Source organism: Zootoca vivipara, chromosome 8 (assembly GCF_963506605.1).
Source record: "Zootoca vivipara chromosome 8, rZooViv1.1, whole genome shotgun sequence".
NCBI classification, from domain to species: Eukaryota; Metazoa; Chordata; class Lepidosauria; order Squamata; family Lacertidae; genus Zootoca; species Zootoca vivipara.
The window spans coordinates 60,343,087-60,364,116 of record NC_083283.1 but is presented as its reverse complement, the minus strand read 5'-3'; the positions used below and the strand labels follow the sequence as shown (position 1 = coordinate 60,364,116).

Genomic DNA, 21,030 nt, shown 5'->3' with positions numbered 1-21,030 from the left:
TATATTGTTCAGTTGTGGCTTTTGGAATTTTTTTCTTAAGTACCAGCACATTTTCCTTTCCTGTTCAGGGAGTGGGCAAAGGCTTTTCTGGAAATGAGATGTCTCTTCACCCATTTTCTAGCCGGGGATGATGTAAGCAAGAATGATGTAAGCAAGGAGACTATCTGTGAAAGAGAGATTAGGCAGGCAACTGGAGAGGCAGACAGAGGCAGAGTGTGGGAAAAGCTAGCAGCAGCTGGGGGTGTTGGCTGTCTCCTTGAAGATATTACGCAGGGAGCAGTAGACTTTTGGGACATCTGTTTGTGTGTTGAAGGTACACCTGCAGTCAACCTGTACATTTGTAAATAAAATGCAAATATTACAAATTGCTATGAATTTCTTGTGACCTCCTTCCAAAGGAAATCAAACTGAGGTAAGAGCTTGCATCCCTGGAAACAACTCACTGCTCAGTGAACCAAGGTGCACATAACAGTTGTATTTGTGTGGTGGAAAGGGTCTCTCAGGAATGGCATCGGCAGAAGTCCACTTTTAAAGAATCATTCCCAAGGTGCAGTTAGACAATGAGGTAAGTTTATGCTCCAGTGTGGTAAGCAATTACCAGGATTTGATGTAGTCTTAGGTTTGCGGCATCACAGATTCACAGCAACTTATCTACCCTTCTTCATAAGTCTTTTGACAGGAAGGACAGATTCTGAGTCCTTATGAGGCCTGTGAGTAGCCTGAGTAAAACATGTCCCAGCAAGAGCCTCAGTAGCCGTGCATTTAAAAGATTTAGTCCACTGACTTCATCCCCTGCCCTGCTCTTTTGTATTTTGCCTCATAGGTGTGTTGACTTTCCAGTCAAGAGTGTGATTTTGCTCTTGGAAGTACCTGTTTTGTATCTCTATTGTCGGGGACAGATGCCAAATACTTCTTGGGGTCTCAGACCAACTCGTCTTCTCTGTCTTGGACTAATTTTCACAGCAGGGGTGAGTCTAAGAGGTTACTATAAATCTGCTTGTCAATTTTTTTCTCTCTTCGTAGATCCTCTATGTATATAAAAAAAGAATCAGAGGAGCTAATAAATTTTGAAGCGAAATGTTGGATTTTTTTCAGGTGGGATTGCAGTTGCATGCCTGCTGTTAAACACATTGTTTTTCTCTGTTTTTGTGCCCAGTGTCCCCTTCCACCAACCCCCACTAGGAAATGTGTGTGTGTGTGTTTAGGGGCAAACAGAATTTATTCTTAGAGATGTGCATGTGAGTGAGTGAGTGAGTGAAGGAGTGGAAGGACAAAGGTAGGAGTGAGATGCTTACAGTCCTCCTCCAGTGTGACCCAAGAGTTTGTGTGCAACGGTTGTGAAGCCTTGGGCTTTTGACTCCCCTGAGCCAAGTCATGCTTTCTGACATGGGCCAGATGTGCAGCTAGGATCCCTTCTTGAAAGTCTCAACAGAAGCTTGTGGTGCATGCGGGACTCTTCATCCCTGTTCACTGCCTTGGATCTTAGAAATGTACCCTATACGATTTGTAATTAACTCACAGAGGTCTCTCTCACTACTGCCCAAAGAAAGTAAGAATCCCATCCGGCTCCATAACCCCGGCCTCTCCAGGGACTGTGGCTAGATCTAAAAATATTTTTTAAATGTTGTAAACTTCATAATGGGAAATCACGTTGGCGAAAGATGGGACTCCAAAATGCCATCTGATGTCACAGTGTTATAACACATATAAAACACTTTTTCTTTACTAATGTAGCTGAGTCCTGTCTTCTGCACATTTATGCTGGTTGCTGTGGCAAAGTGTTTTGCTGGGTAATGTTTGAGAAGGCAGATTGTCACTTCACTGAAGGGTGTCCTGTCCAGTAATCTGGGGTGGAAAATTTCCCAAAACTGAAATAATTACGATGCTTTATTTTTTCCATTTCATATGTTCATGAGTAATTATAGGTGAATGGCAGCAATAGTAAAACAATATTACTTGATTAATACAATATTAATCATGCTTGGCAGTTTCAGACTATTTATCTTTCTTTTCTATTGATAAAATAAATGTGCTAAATTAGAAAACTCTAAGGCAGTATATTTTTTTCTGCAATGGAAGTGAAACACTTTCTGATGCACTGTAGAAGTCCAGCTTTCCACCGCACCACGCACCACTTCCACTGCCACCATGTGCTGGCTCTTGCTGAACTTGGTGGGAAACAGGACCCCCCTCAAAGTGTTGCCACTTTCATGACTTCTCTGCTAGGGGGTGGGGAGCCAGTCAGCAACCTCCACACAGGAATGCCTCCTTCTCAACAGCCGAAGCAGCAGGCGGATTCAGTGCCACATCTTGCACTTCCACCAGGTGGGTGCTTCTCCCCACGACATGGGTAGACCAGCTCTGCACATTCCCTTTATCAGAGGGAAATCAGTGGGGAAATCTTTTGCTCTTGCATTGTTAATTCCTAGCTGTTTGGGTGGCCTGCTTTACCAGGAAGTGAATGCAAATTCCCTGGGCAAAAAGGCTTGACGCCTGGAGGGCAGAAAGAAGTTGGATTGCTGCTTAATTCCAACCCTCAACACTCCCTGGTAGTGCTTTGGCTGGGGCTCTCAGGGTCCCCCAAAGGAGACTGGAGTTTCTTTACCCAGTTCCTTTGGGGCTGTCAGGGTTGTAGTGACTACTCTTGAGTAACGACCTTCCACATGCTTGTCTTTCAGACGTTTTTATTGGTGCACATTATTTACAGTGTAACGAACTGCTGATTCCATGTCTACCCGCTCAAGTCAGATTCCTGCACTGCCCCCCTCCGCGTTCTGGACCAACATAAAAGCCTCGGAACTGAGAAGCGCCTCCCTTTCCTCCTCCTCCTCAATTCCGGCGTTGGGGGGACGGGTCTTCTGTCTGACCGATTCCTGTCCTCTCTTTCTGCCTCCCTCTCTTCCTGCCTATGGAGCAGGGGCTCTTGGATGTTGCCTCTCCGTTTCCTGACTCCCTCCATCAGACCCTTCCCTCTCATGACTGCTGGGAGACGGGCTACTTCGGATGAGGGGGGGTCTTTATAAGCCCTCCCCCTTACAGGGGCCAACATACTTACTGCAGAATTCCTGTCCCATTTTGATTCTTGATGCTCTTTCCCCTCTCTTCCTGTCCCCACCCTCTCTTTACTTCCTACTGTCCCACATCTCTCTGACCTGCTAAAGTCCAAATCAGGAGTTAAAATAAAAATGGGGGGGGATAACCCATCCTTAAAACTATTACTCACATGAGACAAGATTGTCAAAGGAAAATGACCTCACACAGATACACAAGCAAACCCATGCTACTTAATGACACTTGCTAGTGTGTGCTTGTTTATGCTAATCTCCCTCCAGACCCAGATAGTTGCAGGTCTTGCTTCCCTTCTGCCTCCTCACCCTTCTTGGAGCTGGGCCCCTCTGCCTCATCCCGCTAGCTCTTGCTAGCTCCTTCTCAGAGGATGTCATTCCTCATGAATTATAACTGCATGTGGCCCATCCTTTCTCGCTTTTCAAAGCCTGGAACTCCTGGAACTCATGAGAGCTGAAAGTAAAGCAGAATTCATTTTGTAGCTGTCTCAGAATAGTTTACTCCATCTGATACTCTTGCAGGCACATAAGCACAACTCCCCATACAGCAGCTTCACCCCCACTGTTCTGACACTCAGAGTCTTTGGAGAAGCTGTAGCTGGGAGATTCAGTTATTTTTGCTGCGAGACTCGAAACTCAACCAGTACAGTATAATGCCTTTATATGAATCTGTTGTACAGGACTCAGCTACATTAGTAAAGAAACAACAATTTGAATGTGTTATAAATTTTGATATGTGATTTTCCATAGCGCAGGGCTTTTCTCTTTTGTTATAACGATTTAATTCCTGATTTACTTATAGCGTTCTCCACCCCACCCCACCCGTTTGTAGATCCACCCACAGTCTCATTAAGCTCTGCAAACAGCTCCAGTTCACGCTTACACACACACACACACACACACACACACACACACACACACACACACACCCCTAGTGTAGGATGGAAGGCAAATAAATCAAATGATAAGGAACTGAAACACCTTACCTGCAAGGAAGAGCTAAAGCCTTTGTGACGTTTCAGTTTAGAAAAAGGACAACTAAAGAGAAAGGTAGTGAGAGGGGAGTGGAAAAAGCAGAGAGGGAGAGGCAGCCATTTGAAATAAACATGCAATATTATTAGTTCATACTTATATCACATTTATATTGGGTCGTAAACATGAGATATTATCAGCATTACTAAGAGCCTGACCCCATTTATTTTTTGTGTTATTCTGACTCCCCAGATGATCTACCGATTCCTATCCCTTGACCACTTCAGAGACCAACTCGTGCCTCCTTCCCCTGTGGGTGCCAAGCCAGGCCCAACTCCTTTAACAGAGTCTCCAGATCTGCAGGCGTTGCTCCAGGTGCCCCATTGGCCAGCTCCACCTGAGAATGCTACAGCCTTTGCTTCCTCCACCAGTGCTGAGAAGAGCCACTACCGGCTCTTGCAGTCCCAGAGCAACTACACAGTGGGTAACATGCTCCTGGTGTCGCTGGAGGCCAGGGACAGACATGGGCAGCCCAAGCACTACGGCGGAGACTTCTTGAGGGCCAAATTGCATTCCCCCGAGCTGAAGGCGAGCGTGGCAGGGACGGTGGAGGACCACAAGAATGGCACCTACACACTGACTTTCCCGCTTCTATGGGCAGGTGCGGTGCAGGTGTCTGTACGTCTCATCCACTCCAGTGAGACTGTGGCCCTCCTTCGGCGCATCCGTGACTCCCATCCCTCCACAATCACCTTCAGGGGATACTTTGTGGACCCAAGCCAGGGAAGCAAAGAAGAAGTGACTGAATGCAACGTGCATCCAGTCTCAGGCCCAACCTGCCAGTACGTGGATCCTGGCACTGGGGAGCACTGGTTTTGTGCCAAGCCCCAGCATCACTCCTGTAATGAACTTGTGTACCACTCTTCTGGGATCTACAAAAATGTGCTCACCTCAGCAGAGAAAGTCTTCTTTAGTGGGTGAGTGCTTTGGAGATGGCTGGGGATGGGGCAGGTAAGCTCATGGAGTGGGGATAGCCATGCATCTCCAGGATTGCTTATGGGAACCATCACCCCTAGCTAACAAGACCAGTAGTCAGGGATGATGGGAATTATAGTCCCAAACATATGGAGGGCTGGAGTTTGCCTATGCCTGGTCTGGAGAGTTTAATGAAAGCAAAAATGTCAGCAATAAGAGCATGTGATCAGATAACAAAATGTTAGAAATGTTCACGAGCACATTTCAAAAAAATAATAATTGCAAAAATCACAATTGCGAATTACAAAAACAGCAAAAATAATGCAGCACCAAAATCAAATCTTGGCCCCAACAGAAGCCCATAAACACTACCCCCTCCACATCTGTGGTAACATTGTCCTCTGGACTTTGGACATGCACTGTATCCAGCACACTAAGAAAAGCAATAATACGAAAATCAAATCAAATTAAATTAAACACAGATTGAGAGACTGCCTGTAGAAGGTGAGCCAGTGTGACCATTAAGCAACAGAACCCATCATAGGATTCCTCAGACATACTACAGCTACAACAACTCTTAGTCTTTAACAACGTGATGAGCTTCAAAGAAGAAACTCACACTTCAGCAGTGATGCAGCTCAAGTTGCCCTGATCTTCATTCCTCTCTGTTCACACAGAGCTGCGACAGACCAGATTATTCCAGGGAGTGTGCCCATCATCCAAGTGCTGCCTAGCCACCAGCTGGCTGTTGGTGAGTGGAAATAGAGGGTGGGAAGTCAGTTGGCTCTGTGTTTATATTCTTGAGAATGGCACTTGTGACCATCCCTTGCCTGTGTTCCTGTAGCCACCTCCCCACTGCTCCCATGCCATCCAGGCCTTGCCCTCACCAACCCTTCAGGTTTCTACTACAAGGATGTGTGGGTTTCCTTGGGATGTTCTAGCCGGACCTTCCCTACTCCTGACTTGGCACTCAGCTGCTTGCGAGGCAAGATAGTCCATATGATTGGAGACTCCACACTACGTCAGTGGTGGGAATTCCTGCTGGCCTTCATTCCATGTAAGTCACTCTCTGGATGTGGAAAGGGCATTGTTTTGGGGGACCAGTGTCCTGATGTGGGGATAGATGTTTAAGAAAGGTATGGTTGTTCTTCAGAACCAGAATGAAGGAAACAGAGGTTGGTGTGGGAAGTGGTAAGATTTGTGTTGGCTGGGGTGGTTGGCTTTGGCAGAGAACTAAGAAGGAATGGTCGGGCTAGGAGAAGTGAGGGAAGCTACTCCCTCACTGTTACACATGTGTAAGGGTATGCAAATCATGGATCAGAGCACATGGGATCCTTTGATGGATGACTGGAGTGTGGAGCTGTCCATTTGGGACTCTAACTCTTGAATCTCACGCACACTCTGTCTTTCTCTTTCTCTGTATAGCAGTCAAGCGCATAGACCTTCATGTGACCTATCATGCTGGCCCACTGCTGGCTGTGGAGCCAGTACAAGGCCTTGTGCTGAGGTGGCGTGCCCACGGCATTCCGCTGCGCACTGCAAAGTCCAAGATGGCTGACATACACTACTTGGCCAATGAACTGAATGCATTTGCTGGGGGCCCTGACATGGTGGTAGTTTTCACACTGGGGGCCCATTTCACCACCTTCCCCGTGGATGTATACGTGCGGCGGGTGCATGGCATTCGGCAGGCTGTGGCTCAGCTCCTGGCCCGCAGCCCCCAGACCACCGTTGTCATCAAGTCAGCCAACACAGGATACAAGTCTGTCTATCTCAGTGACTGGCTCTCCCTGCAGCTGGACAACATCCTTCGTGCCATGTTTGCAGACATGAGAGTGGCCATTGTTGATGCCTGGGCCATGACCTCCTGCCACTACCTGCCTGATAACATCCATCCTGGCAAGGTCGTTGTGCAGAATGAGGTCCACACCTTCCTCTCCTATGTCTGTCCAGGGAAGTGACTCAGAATGGAGCAGACTCCTTCAAGGTGATCAGCCAACCCATCCAGGAAAAATCATCTGTCAAAGTGAGAGCGTAGCAAGCCCCACCCAAGCTTGGAGTAGCCTTAGGCCTGCAAAGATCCATGTGCAGCAGCTCAAAAGGATGTGTGCTCACCCTCTGAGACCTTGGATAAGAACATGTCTTCACTTTTGACCCTTTACACGCCCTGCAATCAAGACCCATCTACACATTAAGGTGCCTTACCCAGGTATTTCCAGTTAACGTGGGCAAATCTACAGTGCCACAAATGCTTGCAAGAATCGTGAACCGGGGCGTTGATGTGTGCAGTAGTGCACTTCGCTTGCACTTCACCAGTGCTACTCCCGCCTGTTTGCTCCCTCCCTTCCAGAACAAACAGCCCATCTGTGCCCTGAGCAACACTCACCAATTCCACCCCATTCTTGGAAATTGTGCACATATCATTATCAAAACAGACTCTATACCCATCACGCATTAATGCAGACACACTCAACAAAAAGCTTTGCATTCCAGAAAGAACATGCACATCAAGCTGAGCATTCAAACACTGCATATAGAAAACACCAGTATTTGCTATAGTCTTAGTCGATTGATCTGCCATCGTGACGTGTTGTTCCTCAGCAATGGGCTTGCAATCTCGCAACTCGCCACACAAGTTGGTGGGACGCTCCACTGTCTATGACCCAGCGTAGGTTGCTGTTTTTCCCAGTCTTGACTGTTGCCATGGCAGCGGAGAGATGTTGTGAGGACGTCTTATCAGCTCCTCTTGCACGGCCTCTGTTCCTGCGCCGCTGTTGAGCTGTTGCTCCTCCCCCTCCTCTCGGCTGATTCCCATGGAAAACTGGTTGGGTGACCTTGGTAGCTTTGCCGATCACACAGGGACCCCCGGACGTTTCACAGTCGATTGATCCCTGTGCCACCTCAGTAACTCGCTTCCACCAACCCCTTACTTCCTGGTAATCACTGAGTCCAGTCAGGGTTGTTTAAATGAACACAAACTTCAGTTTATTTCTTACAAGTATAACAAGCGTATGGTTTCAAAGATGGTGTTCAGTCAAAATTAACTTAGTTCCTATACCAGCCTATACCTTCCTATATCTTCCACCCAAGTTCATAATTCAACCAACCTCTTCCCAGCTCTCATTTTGACAGCTGGGAGTCGCGGGCGCACGGTGCAACAAATGCCATTGGCAGCTTGCTCCACCCCTGGCTGCAGGGCTCACGTACTGCTCTGTGCACCTGAGCAGCTATCCCACGCCTGGGAGGGCACCCTCTGTGCCCCGCCCCCCTCGGGAGCATGCCCCTCCCTCCTCAGGAGTGCACCCACCCTGGGCAGCATGGGCATATGCTTCGCCGCTGGTGGCAGCAGCACTGTAATGGACTGGAGAGCCTAACAGCTGCCTCTGCCAGGGAAGCTCAGATACATAAAGGGTTTGGACAGCCTCCCCCTTGCAAGCTGGTTTCCCTAGTGGAAGCAGCACCAGCTCTGTAATGAATCACCACCAGGTTAGCCTGCCAATGCATGAGCACATGGGTGTGGAGAAACTGCCAGCCTCCCCCTCACACTTGCAAACATGCTTAGCTGACTGTGGTGTTGTAATTGTCCAGGGAGCTCAGGGGCCACTTGTTTGCCTGGTCCCTTAGGCAAACCACCTTAGCATGTGCAAGGGGGTGGCTAGAGCAGCTTCTTCAGTGGGGTGGGGGGGGGCAGCTGCAGTGAGTACTGAATGGGGGCAGTGACAGGAAGTTAACTCTGGCAAAACAGAGAAATCGCACACACCGAAGGGCATACTTAGGGGATGCTTAGGCTGACCCCTGCCAACGGTGCAGAATACCTAGGAGCTCACCCTTCTATCTGCACACTTCACAGGCCACTCCTGGCAGAGTGCTAAAGGAGATGAAAATAAGCTTTTTGAGTTTCCGGTCCATGGTCTCTCCTGGCTTTGGATGCACTGATGCAGCTCCTTGGCAAGAGTGCAAGAGAACCTAGGTATGCCTCAATTGTTTCTATGTGTCAGAAGCAAGTTCAAGTTCAGTTGGACTTTCCTCCAGGTTAGAGGGCTATAGGATTGCAGCCTAAAACAGCTCCAGATTTGTTCTTTCACCCTCTAATAAGCACTGTGTTTGAACGTAAAAGGAAAGCCCTGGTGGCTACTCAGCTGGCTTTGCTAGCCTTGACTGGGGAAGGGAGGTGGGCTCAGCATTCAAGCACACATACACCAAAGCAAAGTTTCTCAGAGTGTGAAATGTAAATAATTTCCCTACAATTTGAAAGTGCCTTCTGTTGAACACAAAAAGCATTTTAATGTAGCTTCTTAAAAAAATGTGGCCATGATTCTAATGTTGTTGTATTTGTGTATTGAGTGTTTTACATAGAAAATGGAATTGAAATAATAAATATTATTTGTTCATTATTTTGCTTTTGAGCTCATACTTAATTCGTTCATGTTGCCATGGTGGATTGTAACAATAAACTTGGAACAAAAACCATTTAGAATGTGCATTACGAGAATACAGTACTACTGGAGACTAGTAATAGATGCCTCCTGACAGGCAGGCTCCCAGCTTTGCAAAAGAGCAGCTTCTGTCTCCAACAAGTAAGCCATGGTGCAAGGGCAAGAGAGGGGACATACTGCTGAATTGAAAGAGGTGGTGTGTTTTGTGGGGGAAAGGAAGTGGGTGAGGTGGGCACTCTCTCACCACCACAGTACATTCTCTTCATCCAAAGAAACATTTCTGTCCATCAAAGCAGAACTGGAGAGGGGTGGCCTGAGTCCCGACAGGCTGGGAGGGCTGCATGTGGTCCCTGAGATTCCCTAATATTCCCTATCGGTGCTTTAACCCATTGTTTCCCAGTCAGGGACCATATGGTCCCCTGCCCCCCCCCCCGGGGATATTCCAAGGGGGCCACAGGTGAAAATTGCATAAATGGGGGGTCACGGCACAAGACTAGGGGCCACAGAATGAAGTGAGAAGTGAAGAAAACAGAGAAGTGGCTGAGAAAAGGAAACAGAAAAGTGAAGAAAATAGAAAACGGAGAAATGACTGTGCTTCCCAGTGGATGGATTGCCATGCGCACTCTGTGGCAATGTTGCTTCCGCTTCCTTCTCCCTCCAACTTCCGCACCCCACTGCTGCACGCACCAAGATGTCCGTATCTCGTATGTCATGGGCAAGGTGCTTGGCTGCAGCAGCGTTAGTGTGAGGGGTGCTGTTTCTTTGTGCAAGCATTACTACGAAAGGAGGTTATCTCTCACAGCAATAGAACCGGATATTTTAAAAAAGCTTGTTTCTGGTCATCAAGCACAAGGGTCACATTGATCAATAAATACTTAAGGTATAAATTGTTATGTAATTATATTTTGTAGAAATTAAAACAATTATAAATAAAACATGTTCTATTTACAAACAAAACATGAAAATAGCTACTTTTCTACTGGTAGGACGGGGGGCCACAGGAAGGAAACAAGGTCAGAAGGGGGCCACGGAAAAAGGTCGAGAAACACGGCTCTAATCCAGCCACCTTAACAAATGGCAATTCCTGGTGGGGCATTTTGTGGTACACCTCAGGCAGCAACATGTCTTGGGCTAACCCCATCTCCCCTTCTTCATAAAATTTTTGGCAGGAAGGATAGATTCTGAGCCCTGTGAGTAACCTTGCTGCAACAGATTCACTTCATGGGCCAGCAGAACCTCAATAGCTGTGCCTCTAGGAGACATAATCCACTGACTTCCTCTGCTGACCTGCTCTTGTGTACTTTGCCTCATTGGTGTGTTTACTTTCCAGGTGAAAGTCCGATTTTGCCCCAAAATGTATATTTTGTTATCATGGTCAACATGGAAAATCATAGAGGAAGAAGAAAGGAAAGGCAGGTGGGACAGATGGTAATGGCTCCTTGTGGTCTCAGACCAGCTCCACTTCTCTGTCTTGGACTAATATTCACAGCAGGGGTGAGTTCAGGGGGTCAAGTTATAAATCTACTTCGGTGAGTAAAGTGTTCTCCAAAGATTCTCTTTTTATAAAAAGAAAGAAAGAAACCGAACATAAGAGTTTAGAATTTTAGATAATAAATTTTGAGAGGAAATGTTCTTTCAGGAGGGTTATTTTTGTGCAGTTCCATGCTTGTAACAAATCACAGTATTTTTCCTGTGCCCATTCTCTCCTATGAAGTGTGTGTGTGTTTAGGAGAAATGGGATTTATTATTAGACATGTGCGTGTAAGTGAGTGAAGATAAACTTATGATATTGTGATAAGAATATACAGAAGAGTATTGTTTATCTGAATGCACAGCCGGTTCTGTCTTGTGTGTTTGTCGAATGTGAGTGAGTGAGTGAGTGAAGGGCATGTAGGTGAAGAGCAATGGTAGGGCTGAGATGTTTCCAGTGCTCCAGCAGGATGAGCCAATAGTTGGCCACTACAGTTGTGGGGTCTGCCCCTCATTGTCCATTTGCCATAGACACTCCTTAGCCATGTCTTGCCTTCTGATGTGGGTTATCCCTGTGACCCGTTCATTTTGCACACAATGATTTCCCCAATGCGCGTGTTCTGTAAAATTTTGCCCTGTCCCAACCCTGACTCCCCTACCCACATGTGTTATGTGAAACAACATTTATCCTACCCAAAGGCACAGTCCTGTAAAAAACCCATATTCAGTTGATTCTATGCTGCGGCCTATTCGGCCCCACCCAGGCAGGCCCCTAAATCCACACAGCCTAGTCTGCAAAGCCGAGGCGAGATACTGTGGAGAGGGCAGGTTTCATCCCTGTGTCTCCCCCCACCCTGTTTTGACCCATTACATATCCCTGCCCCCTATTCGCCCCCCACCCCCCCAGGCAGGCCTCTACCTCCACTTGGCAATGTTGGGCCTTGTTGCTGCAAAAGGCCTGTTTTCAGTTGGTTGCTGTGGGTTTTTGTGTTAAATGGACCCTTTTCTGTTAAATTGACGTTCAGAGTCTCCCTTCAGAGTCCCCTCACCTGCCCTGTCCCAACCCTGACTCCCCTACTGTAAGTTTCAAAAAAAAGACTCCCCCACCCACACGTGTTCCTGAAAATGTCCCCACCCCCCACTGCTTTGGCTGACTCAGGGTCCTAACCCCCCCCCCATGGCTATGTGTTTCCCCCCTCCCTTTGTTGTCCTCATCCCTGTGAGCCCCCTCTCCCGTTGTTGTGCCTCATCCCTGTGATTCCCCCACCCTGTGAAAAGCCCATATTCTGTTTGTTTTTGCCTGTAGGCTACTGGGCAATGTTGCGGACTACTCAGTTTTCCCTGTCCCAACCCACCCCCCACTGCTTTGGCTGACTCAGGGTTCTTCCTTCCCCCACATGATTCTGTTTGTTTTTGCCTGTGGTCTACTGAATAGTGCGGCCTACTCAGTTTTTCCTGCTTGGCAATGCTGCGGCCTATTGAAAAAGCTGGGCCTTGTTGCTGCAAAAGGACTGTTTTCAGTTGATTGCCGTAGAATTTTGTGATGTCATCTGGCAGCGCAGCTTTGGAGGTGGCAGGGTGCGACCTGCCTTTCTATTGGATGCTTCTGGAGTTTTCCGATCTGCTGCTGGTGATGTCTAATTTGGGCACCACTTTTTGTGTTTAATCATTATTTTAGGTGTGAAACGTGTGGTGTTTTTTTTTTTTTGTTTTTTTATATGCCAGATCCCTCCCTGATGGGCAAGGTATGTTGTGGCCAAATTTGTTACATTATAGTTCAGCAGTTACAGAAAAAGGCTATGACCTCTGCGCGCGCAATGCCTACATTTATATATATATATAGATATGCTTTAAATATATAGCGTAGACGGGGTGCTGGGCAGAATAAAATATTGGGATGGGGGCCCCACCCAAAATAATTGATCACAAGATGTGTCACATACACTATTTGAATGGTAGTGTCCATTGTGGGGTCCTGGCCCTCTCAAATATTTTTTGGGGTGGGGGGAGTGGGCTCCCACAGGCGCAGATGTGGCCACCGTCACCCCTCAAAGCCTCACTCCATTTCTTTTTTGTGTTATTCTAACTCCCCAGATGATCTACCGATTCCTATCCCTTGACCACTTCAGAGGCCAACTCGTGCCTCCTTCCCCTGTGGGTGCCAAGCCAGGCCCAACTCCTTTAACAGAAACTCCAGATCTGCAGGCGCTGCTCCAGGTGCTCCATTGGCCAGCTCCACCTGAGAATGCTACAGCCTTTGCTTCCTCCACCAGTGCCGAGAAGAGCCACTACCGGCTCTTGCAGTCCCAGAGCAACTACACAGTGGGTAACATGCTCCTGGTGTCGCTGGAGGCCAGGGACAGACATGGGCAGCCCAAGCACTATGGCGGAGACTTCTTGAGGGCCAAATTGCATTCCCCCGAGCTGAAGGCGAGTGTGGCAGGGACGGTGAAGGACCACAAGAATGGCACCTACACACTGACTTTCCCGCTTCTGTGGGCAGGTGCGGTGCAGGTGTCTGTACGTCTCATCCACTCCAGTGAGACTGTGGCCCTCCTTCGGCACATCCGTGACTCCCATCCCTCCACAATCACCTTCAGGGGGTACTTTGTGGACCCAGGCCAGGGAAGCAAAGAAGAAGTGACCGAATGCAACGTGCATCCAGTCTCAGGCCCAACCTGCCAGTACGTGGATCCTGGCACTGGGGAGCACTGGTTTTGTGCCAAGCCCCAGCATCACTCCTGCAATGACCTTGTGTACCACTCTTCTGGGATCTACAAAAATGTGCTCACCTCAGCAGAGAAAGTCTTCTTTAGTGGGTGAGTGCTTTGGAGATGGCTGGGGATGGGGAAGGTAAGCTTATGGAGTGGGGATAGCCATGCATCTCCAGGATTGCTTATGGGAACCATGGGATTTCTTCTAGGGCCTTCCTGAAAGTACATACTCTAGAAGTATCTTATACACGATGTATAGGTGAAGGGAACCATTGGAATTCCAGCTGTTGCTAAACTACAATTCCTACCAGTCCCAGGAAGACATAGCATCACTATCATTCATATGCTGGCACTCCTTAGTGCAAAACATATCCAAATATAAGTAATGTTCATGAAAGCATTTCATTAAATAATACTCCATAACATTAAACAACCATCTTCTAATTCATAATAGGGTCTAACAGCAGAATACAAAGTAATTACAAAAACAGCAAAAATAACGCAGCACCAAAATAAAATCTTGGCTCCAACAGAAGCCCTTAAACACCACCATACTCCACATCACATCTGTGGGAAATATTGTTTGGGGACTTTGGGCCTAAATCCAGCACATTGAGAAAAGCAATAGGACCAGAACTGAATTAAATCAAATTAAACACAGATTACCTGTAGAAGGTGTGCCAGTGTGACCAGTAAGCAATAGAACCCACTGTAGGAATGCTCAGATGTGCTACAACACCTCCTGGTCTCCCTCAAAGTGATGAACTTCAAAGAAGAAACTCACACTTCAGCAGTGATGCAGCTCAAGTTGCCCTGATCTTCATCCCTCTCTGTTCACACAGAGCTGCAACAGACCAGATTATTCCAGGGAGTGTGCCCATCATCCAAGTGCTGCCTAGCCACCAGCTGGCTGTTGGTGAGTGGAAATAGAGGGTGGGAAGTCAGTTGGCTCTGTGTTTATATTCTTGAGAATGACCATCCCTTGCTTGTATTCCTGTAGCCACCTCCCCACCGCTCCCATGCCATCCAGGCCTTGCCCTCACCTTGCCTTCAGGTTTCTACTACAAGGATGTGTGGGTTTCCTTGGGATGTTCTAGCCGGACCTTCCCTACTCCTGACTTGGCACTCAGCTGCTTGCGAGGCAAGATAGTTCACATGATTGGAGACTCCACACTACGCCAGTGGTGGGAATTCCTGCTGGCCTTCATTCCATGTAAGTCACTGTCTGGATGTGGAAAGGGCATTGTTTTGGGGGATAGGTGTCCTGATGTGGGGATAGATGTATAAGAAATGCACGGTTGTGCTTCAGAACCAGAATGAAGGAAACAGAGGATGGTGTGGTAAGTGGTAAGAATTGTGTTGGTTTGGGGTGGTTGCCTTTGGCAGAGAACTAAGAAGGAATGATTGGGCTAGGAGAACAGTGAGGGAAGCTACTCCCTCCCTGTTACACATGTGTAAGGGTATGCAAATCATGGATCAGAGCACATGGGAATCTTTGATGGATGACTGGAGTGTGGAGCTGTCCATTTGGGACTCTAACTCTTGAATCTCATGCACATGCTGTCTTTCTCTTTCTCTGTATAGCAGTCAAGCACATAGACCTTCATGTGACCCACCATACTGGCCCACTGCTGGCTGTGGAGCCAGCACAAGGCCTTGTGCTGAGGTGGCGTGCCCACGGCATTCCGCTGCGCATGGCAAAGTCCAAGATGGCTGACATACACTACTTGGCCAATGAACTGAATGCACTTGGTGGGGGCCCCGACATGGTGGTAGTTTTCACACTGGGGGCCCATTTCACCACTTTCCCCGTGGATGTATACGTGCGGCGGGTGCATGGCATTCGGCAGGCTGTGGCTCAGCTCCTGGCCCGCAGCCCCCAAATCACTGTTGTCATCAAGTCAGCCAACACAGGAGACAAGTCTGTCTATCGCAGTGACTGGCTCTCCCTGCAGCTGGACAACATCCTTCGTGCCATGTTTGCAGGCATGAGAGTGGCCATTGTTGATGCCTGGGCCATGACCTCCTGCCACTACCTGCCTGATAACCTCCATCCTGGCAAGGTCATTGTGCAGAATGAGGTCAACACCTTCCTCTCCTATGTCTGTCCAGGGAAGTGACTCAGAATGGAGCAGACTTGGTACAGCAGAAACAGGACACATGGAAAATTCCACAATGATGAGGGATCTCCAGAGAGCACCTTGACATGTGCAAGGGGAAGGTTGCTGACTAGAGCAACTTGTAGAGGCTATCCCAGGTTCTTATTTGTTATATATTTATTAGTAATTTCAGATATTTGGTTTTAATGATTAGATTTTAGCTTTACCTATTTTATTGTAATCAAAGTTTTATCATGTTATGTTTTGATTGTAGCATCAATCGATTTTTTGTTTTCTGCTGTATGTATTCGGCATCGTTTTATTCTGTTTGTTTTGTTGGGTTGTATGATATTATCAGAGGACCACCAGGGGTCAGCAGAGAGTACAGATGATCGGGACAAGGGCTCTCAGATGATGCTGGAGACCCAGAGCCTAGCGTCTGGCACCTTCCTCCAGTAGGTGGGACTGGGGCTCAGGAGGAGGTGCAGACCCTTGGGGATGCTGAGAGGGCTAGATTTCCAGACAGAAGGCTGCAGGGGGCGGACCAAGACACTCTCGAGGGGGAGGCTCTAGAAGATACAGCACCGGTCCCTCAGCGGAGCAGCAGCACCCTCAACCCAACAGAGAAGTGGGGGAAGGTGGAGGGAGCAATGGAGGAGATTTAGGGTGCCCAGGGGGCTATGTTGGCGGACATCACGACGGGAGGTGCTTCCGGATTCTGAATCGGAATAGTACAGTCATGCTTTTTGATGCTCTGTCTTGTACATATATATATAATAAAACCCTGTAAAAACCAGGCACGGGGTTTGGAGCTGCTTACTCGTGAGGAAGTAACCAGCACAATTACAGCTATGGCTAAATGCTAATGCAATAAAGAATTGATTGATTGAACTTCTCAGCAACCAGGTCGCAGTGGGTGTTAGATGGGGACATGCAAGGTGTTGTGCTGCTGAAGAACTCCGGAAGAACAAGGAAATCACACACAGCACAATCCCTTCTATGTGTACTCAGAAGCAAGTCTCATCAAGTTCCATTGGACTTTCCCCCAGGTTAGCGGGCTATAGGATTGCATCCTGAAACAGCTCCAGATTTGTTCTTTCACCCTCTAATAAACACTGTGTTTGAACGTAAAAGGAAAGCCCTGGTGGCTTCTCAGCTGACTTTGCTAGCCTTGAATGGGGAAGGGAGGTTGGCCAGGAAGGTGATCAATGCCTCTTATGAGAGGGGGTGGTCCCTGCCTGTTTAAAGGAGGCAGTGGTACAGAAAACCTAACAAACTACCGCCCAGTTGCCAATCTCCTTTTCTTGGGCAAGGTTCTGGAGCGAGTGGTCGCAGGCCAGATCAAGGTGTTCTTCGAAGAAGCTGATTTTCTGGAGCCATTTCAATCGGGGTTTAGGCCTGGTTTGGGTACAGAAACTGCCCTGGTCACCCTGTACAATGACCTCTGTTGAGAGAAAGACAAGGGAAATGTGTTCCTGTTAATTCTTCTCGACCTCTCAGCAGCTTTCGATAACATTGACCATGCTATCCTTCTGGAAGGACTCTCCGAACTAGGAGTGGGTGACACACCGCTTTGTGGGGGTTTCAGTCCTACTTGGATGGTTGCTCCCAGGGGGTGTTACTTGGGGAGTGATTTTCAGTCCCGTGGAACCTCCAATGTGTTCTGCAGGGCTCAATTCTATCCCCCATGTTGTTTAACATCTACATGAAACCACTGGGTGGGGTTATCCGGAGGTTTGGAGTACATTGTCAGCAGTATGCTGACAGGGCCGTCTTAAGCATATCCGGCGCCGTGGTGCAAATATCTCTCAGCACCCCCCTGCCTCCCCGTTTCCCATAATTGTCAACCTTTTTAAGGGGGGCTTACTTCAAAATACACAGGATTACAGCTGTGTTGTCAAATTCTATGCAAAAACAACAAAATGTCCTGTTAGCACCATAAAAGTTAGTATTTGATTTTTTAAAATAAATTTCTATACCACACTTCTATACCAATTGCCACAAGGTTTTTTCTCTGCATGCAGGATAGCAAACATCAAAAATGACATACATTCGGAACATAATATGCATAAAATGGAAAAGATAAAAAGAGCTGAATTGGTACAAGTACCATCAAATTGTTATTAATTGTTTTAAGTCACTGATATCCTAATTTGAAAGCTGGCTGGAAGAGGCGCTTTTCCACCTGTTTCTCCGAAGGAAAGCAATGGTGTGGCTAGGCGCATCTCTGGGAGAGAAAGCTTTCCGCAGATGTGGAGCCACCACTGAAAAGACCCTTTCATGGGTCCCAGTGGTTTGCATCTCAACCTGCACAGGGACCACCATTCAGGCCTCATTCACTGACCTTAAGGTACATGCAAGTTGATAGGTGTGAAAGCATGTTCTTAGATCAGGGATGGGGAAATCTTTGGCCCTTGCATCATCCCTGACCATCGCCTATGCTTGCTGAGGCTGATGGGAGTTGTTCAGCAACATCTTGAGGTCCAAAGTTTCCCACCCCACCTTAGATATTGGGGACCCAACAACCCCCTACCCTCTCCGGGGGTTACGGAGAGGGGCCGCTGGCCCGCGATGCCCCCAGACCCACTCCGACTGTTTATGGAGTGGGGGGAGCTTGGGCTGAAAAGCACTTACGAGGGCCAGGACTCCCGGACGCTAATCTGCATGGCGGGGATTTCCATGGTTAAAGAAGATAATTAGGCTTAAATCTATGGACATACTTCAGAAGGAGGGGAAGAAGCGCTGTTTACTGCTGAGAAATCTATGCTGCTGAGGGAGAGGAGTTAAAGGCTGTATATCATCTGGAAGAAGGATTGATGGGGACGGAGCGATAAGGGAATGGAGTTTTATTTTTCTTCATATGAGTTACTTCGTACCTTCCCAGACGCGATGTCCTGGATTGTTTGGAGTGAAAGAGAAGCAAAAGACTGTGTGAGTTGAACTTTATAAACTGTTGTTACTGAGCATATTTTTTAAAGATGTGGAGTTGCCGATGAGAAAAGCCCCCCCCCCCCTAGTCGGACGGAAGGAGTCTTGGATTTATGAGCTGTGACGCACTTTGAATTGGAGCAGCGACCTGAAGCTAAGTTCAGCTATAGGGCAAGGAGATCCATTAATTTACCAAGAGTTTATGGTTTGATGTTTGGGTCTTCTGCCTGGAAAAGCTGTAAATTTTATAAAGATCGTTAATCTTCATGGCTATGAAAGAAAACGAAAGTAATTTGAGCTTTTTAAGATGGCGCTGCTTCGACGCAACAGGGAGCTCCAGACTAGAAGATTTATGGGGAGGCTGGACTGATTAACCCACACAGGAGAAAGAACATTTGTGAAACCTCGTTTGATATTTATCTCAGCAGCTGGGAAACAATCGGTTGAAAGTGGAAAACATCTATGTGACTGTAAGGGGAAGATCTGGATTATTATGAACTTGGAGGACGATTTGAACTTTAGAAAAAAGACGGCAGTGGACGGTTGCGAGGAATCCCCAATTTCTTGAAGCATGGGAACCCAAATAAAAAATTCTTTAGACGATTTGGCATAACATTCGGTTTGATTGATATATATATGTGTATAATTTGAAATAATGAATGTGATATAATTGGTTTTAATTGGAAAATTAATAAAATATATTTTTTTTTAAAAAAAGATATTGGGGACCCAATATGAGTTGTGACTGTGGCTTTCATGAACAATTTCATCAGTTGCATGGCAAGCTGTTATGAGATGAGAGGCAGATATAAGAAAAAACAAAATAAGGGGTGCTATTACAAACTCAGGCTGGAAAGCCTAGCAATGCAAGATGTAAGTGTAACTTTGCAGGGCACAACTTCAATTCAATCCACATTTTTAGAAGAGTTATCTGAGTGGGCTCTGCATTCCTGCATTGCAGAGGGTTGGACTAGATGTCTTCAGGTTCCCTTCCAACTCTATGATTCTGTAGTCGTGCCATCTATGATTCTGTGTCATTGACTGAACCTGGGGCTTTCTGTGTACAAAGCATGTGTTCTACCACTGAGTTGTGAATCTCCTCCCTTTTATTTTAAAAATCCTTTTGCATTAATACTGTCACAGCTGTTTAAAGCAGCCTTTGTCAACCTGGTCCTCTCCAAGGGACTTTGAATCAGCACCAACCAGCCAGAGATTTAATCAAGGCTTTAATCTAGCTAGGGCTTGCCATTAAATTCTGTGAATTAATTTTAAAAAATGAAACAATTATTTGGGTATGTACAAAGTCCCATTCCTCACACATAAATGCATTTTGAAGCTAGAGGTCTTAGGGCAGCCAAATTAAATACTGGAGGGAATGAGAGAAGCAGCCCGATGACCCAGCATGCAGCTTCTAAAATGAGCTCATTTTATAGCACACCTCTATGTAGTTCTTGGGGAATACTGATGGTATCATTGATGCAGTCTCTAGAGGAAACAGACTTTTCCAGACCTCTGGGGAGCATCTAGTTGATTCATAATACTGACATGACATCCACTCTCCACCATTTTTTTCATATGATATAGTGGGGGGGGATGGCTGTGGTCCTGCAGCACTTAATTTATTTAACCCCTGGATACCCAAGGTGTGGGATGTAAACTGGTGCAGTCAACTCACAACAGTTCCTAGAGTGTCCACATGGAGGACCACATGGAGGAATACCTGACCAGGTCAGTTTCCTGTTCCTCCACACATGCAAATGAGATGGGAAAGGTGGCAGATAAATTCACTGGCCAGTAGTCATTTTCCCTCTCTTGGACCACACACTTCGAGCAAGCAACATCTTAGTGAGGAGACTCTCTCTAGGCTTCCAGCCAAGAGAGAGAGGAAATGGAGTCTCACTTCATATAAGTAAACTTCACATGTATATACTACTTTTATCTAAGCTAGTCTACCTCTTGAGTTGTGCTGTATCTCAAGAAGCTTGTAAGTAAACTCTTTTTATACTTTTAAAAGAGCACTGTGTCGTATCTTTTCTTTTAAGAGGGATAAAGGGGAAAATCCAGGAAATATATTTTATTCTAGAAGTTTAAGCAAACCTGTACGACCGGTTTCTGCTGTGCATTGAAAGGGAATGTTACTCTGCTAAGTTTGGGGCTTGTTAACACAAGCTGGGAGAGGATATATCTAATAATATTTCCTCATCCACATTCCTGAACATTCCCACACAAGGTGGTAAACAGTTTTTGAAAATCAGTATACTACAACAGGCACGTCCAACTCCCAAGAGACAGTGATCGACTCACAGTATTAAAATACTGACTGTGATCTACCAATTGTCACTGCCAGGCAAAGTTGTTGACCTTTTTCTAC

General features: G+C 46.9%; 2 protein-coding genes across 3 annotated transcripts; both read left to right on the top strand.

Annotated features, from left to right (window-relative positions):
• Positions 1-4,289: 4,289 nt before the first annotated feature.
• Positions 4,290-7,309, top strand: LOC118090152 (NXPE family member 3-like). The gene is made up of 4 exons (XM_060278232.1): positions 4,290-5,014; positions 5,621-5,763; positions 5,857-6,069; positions 6,438-7,309. Exons 1-4 carry the CDS (start codon positions 4,290-4,292, stop codon positions 6,971-6,973), a joined length of 1,617 nt encoding a protein of 538 aa, XP_060134215.1. The 3' UTR covers positions 6,974-7,309.
• A 3,518-nt stretch (positions 7,310-10,827) lies between these two features.
• Positions 10,828-21,029, top strand: LOC118090418 (NXPE family member 3-like). Of its 2 annotated transcripts, none has more exons than XM_060277953.1 (5): positions 10,828-10,977; positions 13,013-13,737; positions 14,475-14,548; positions 14,633-14,845; positions 15,217-21,029. In XM_060277953.1, exons 2-5 carry the CDS (start codon positions 13,013-13,015, stop codon positions 15,750-15,752), a joined length of 1,548 nt encoding a protein of 515 aa, XP_060133936.1. In that variant the 5' UTR covers positions 10,828-10,977; the 3' UTR covers positions 15,753-21,029. The 2 variants fall into 2 exon arrangements, with proteins under 2 accessions (XP_060133936.1, XP_034982026.1); XM_035126135.2 differs by having other exon boundaries at positions 10,837-10,942.
• The last annotated feature ends 1 nt before the right edge of the window (position 21,030 follows it).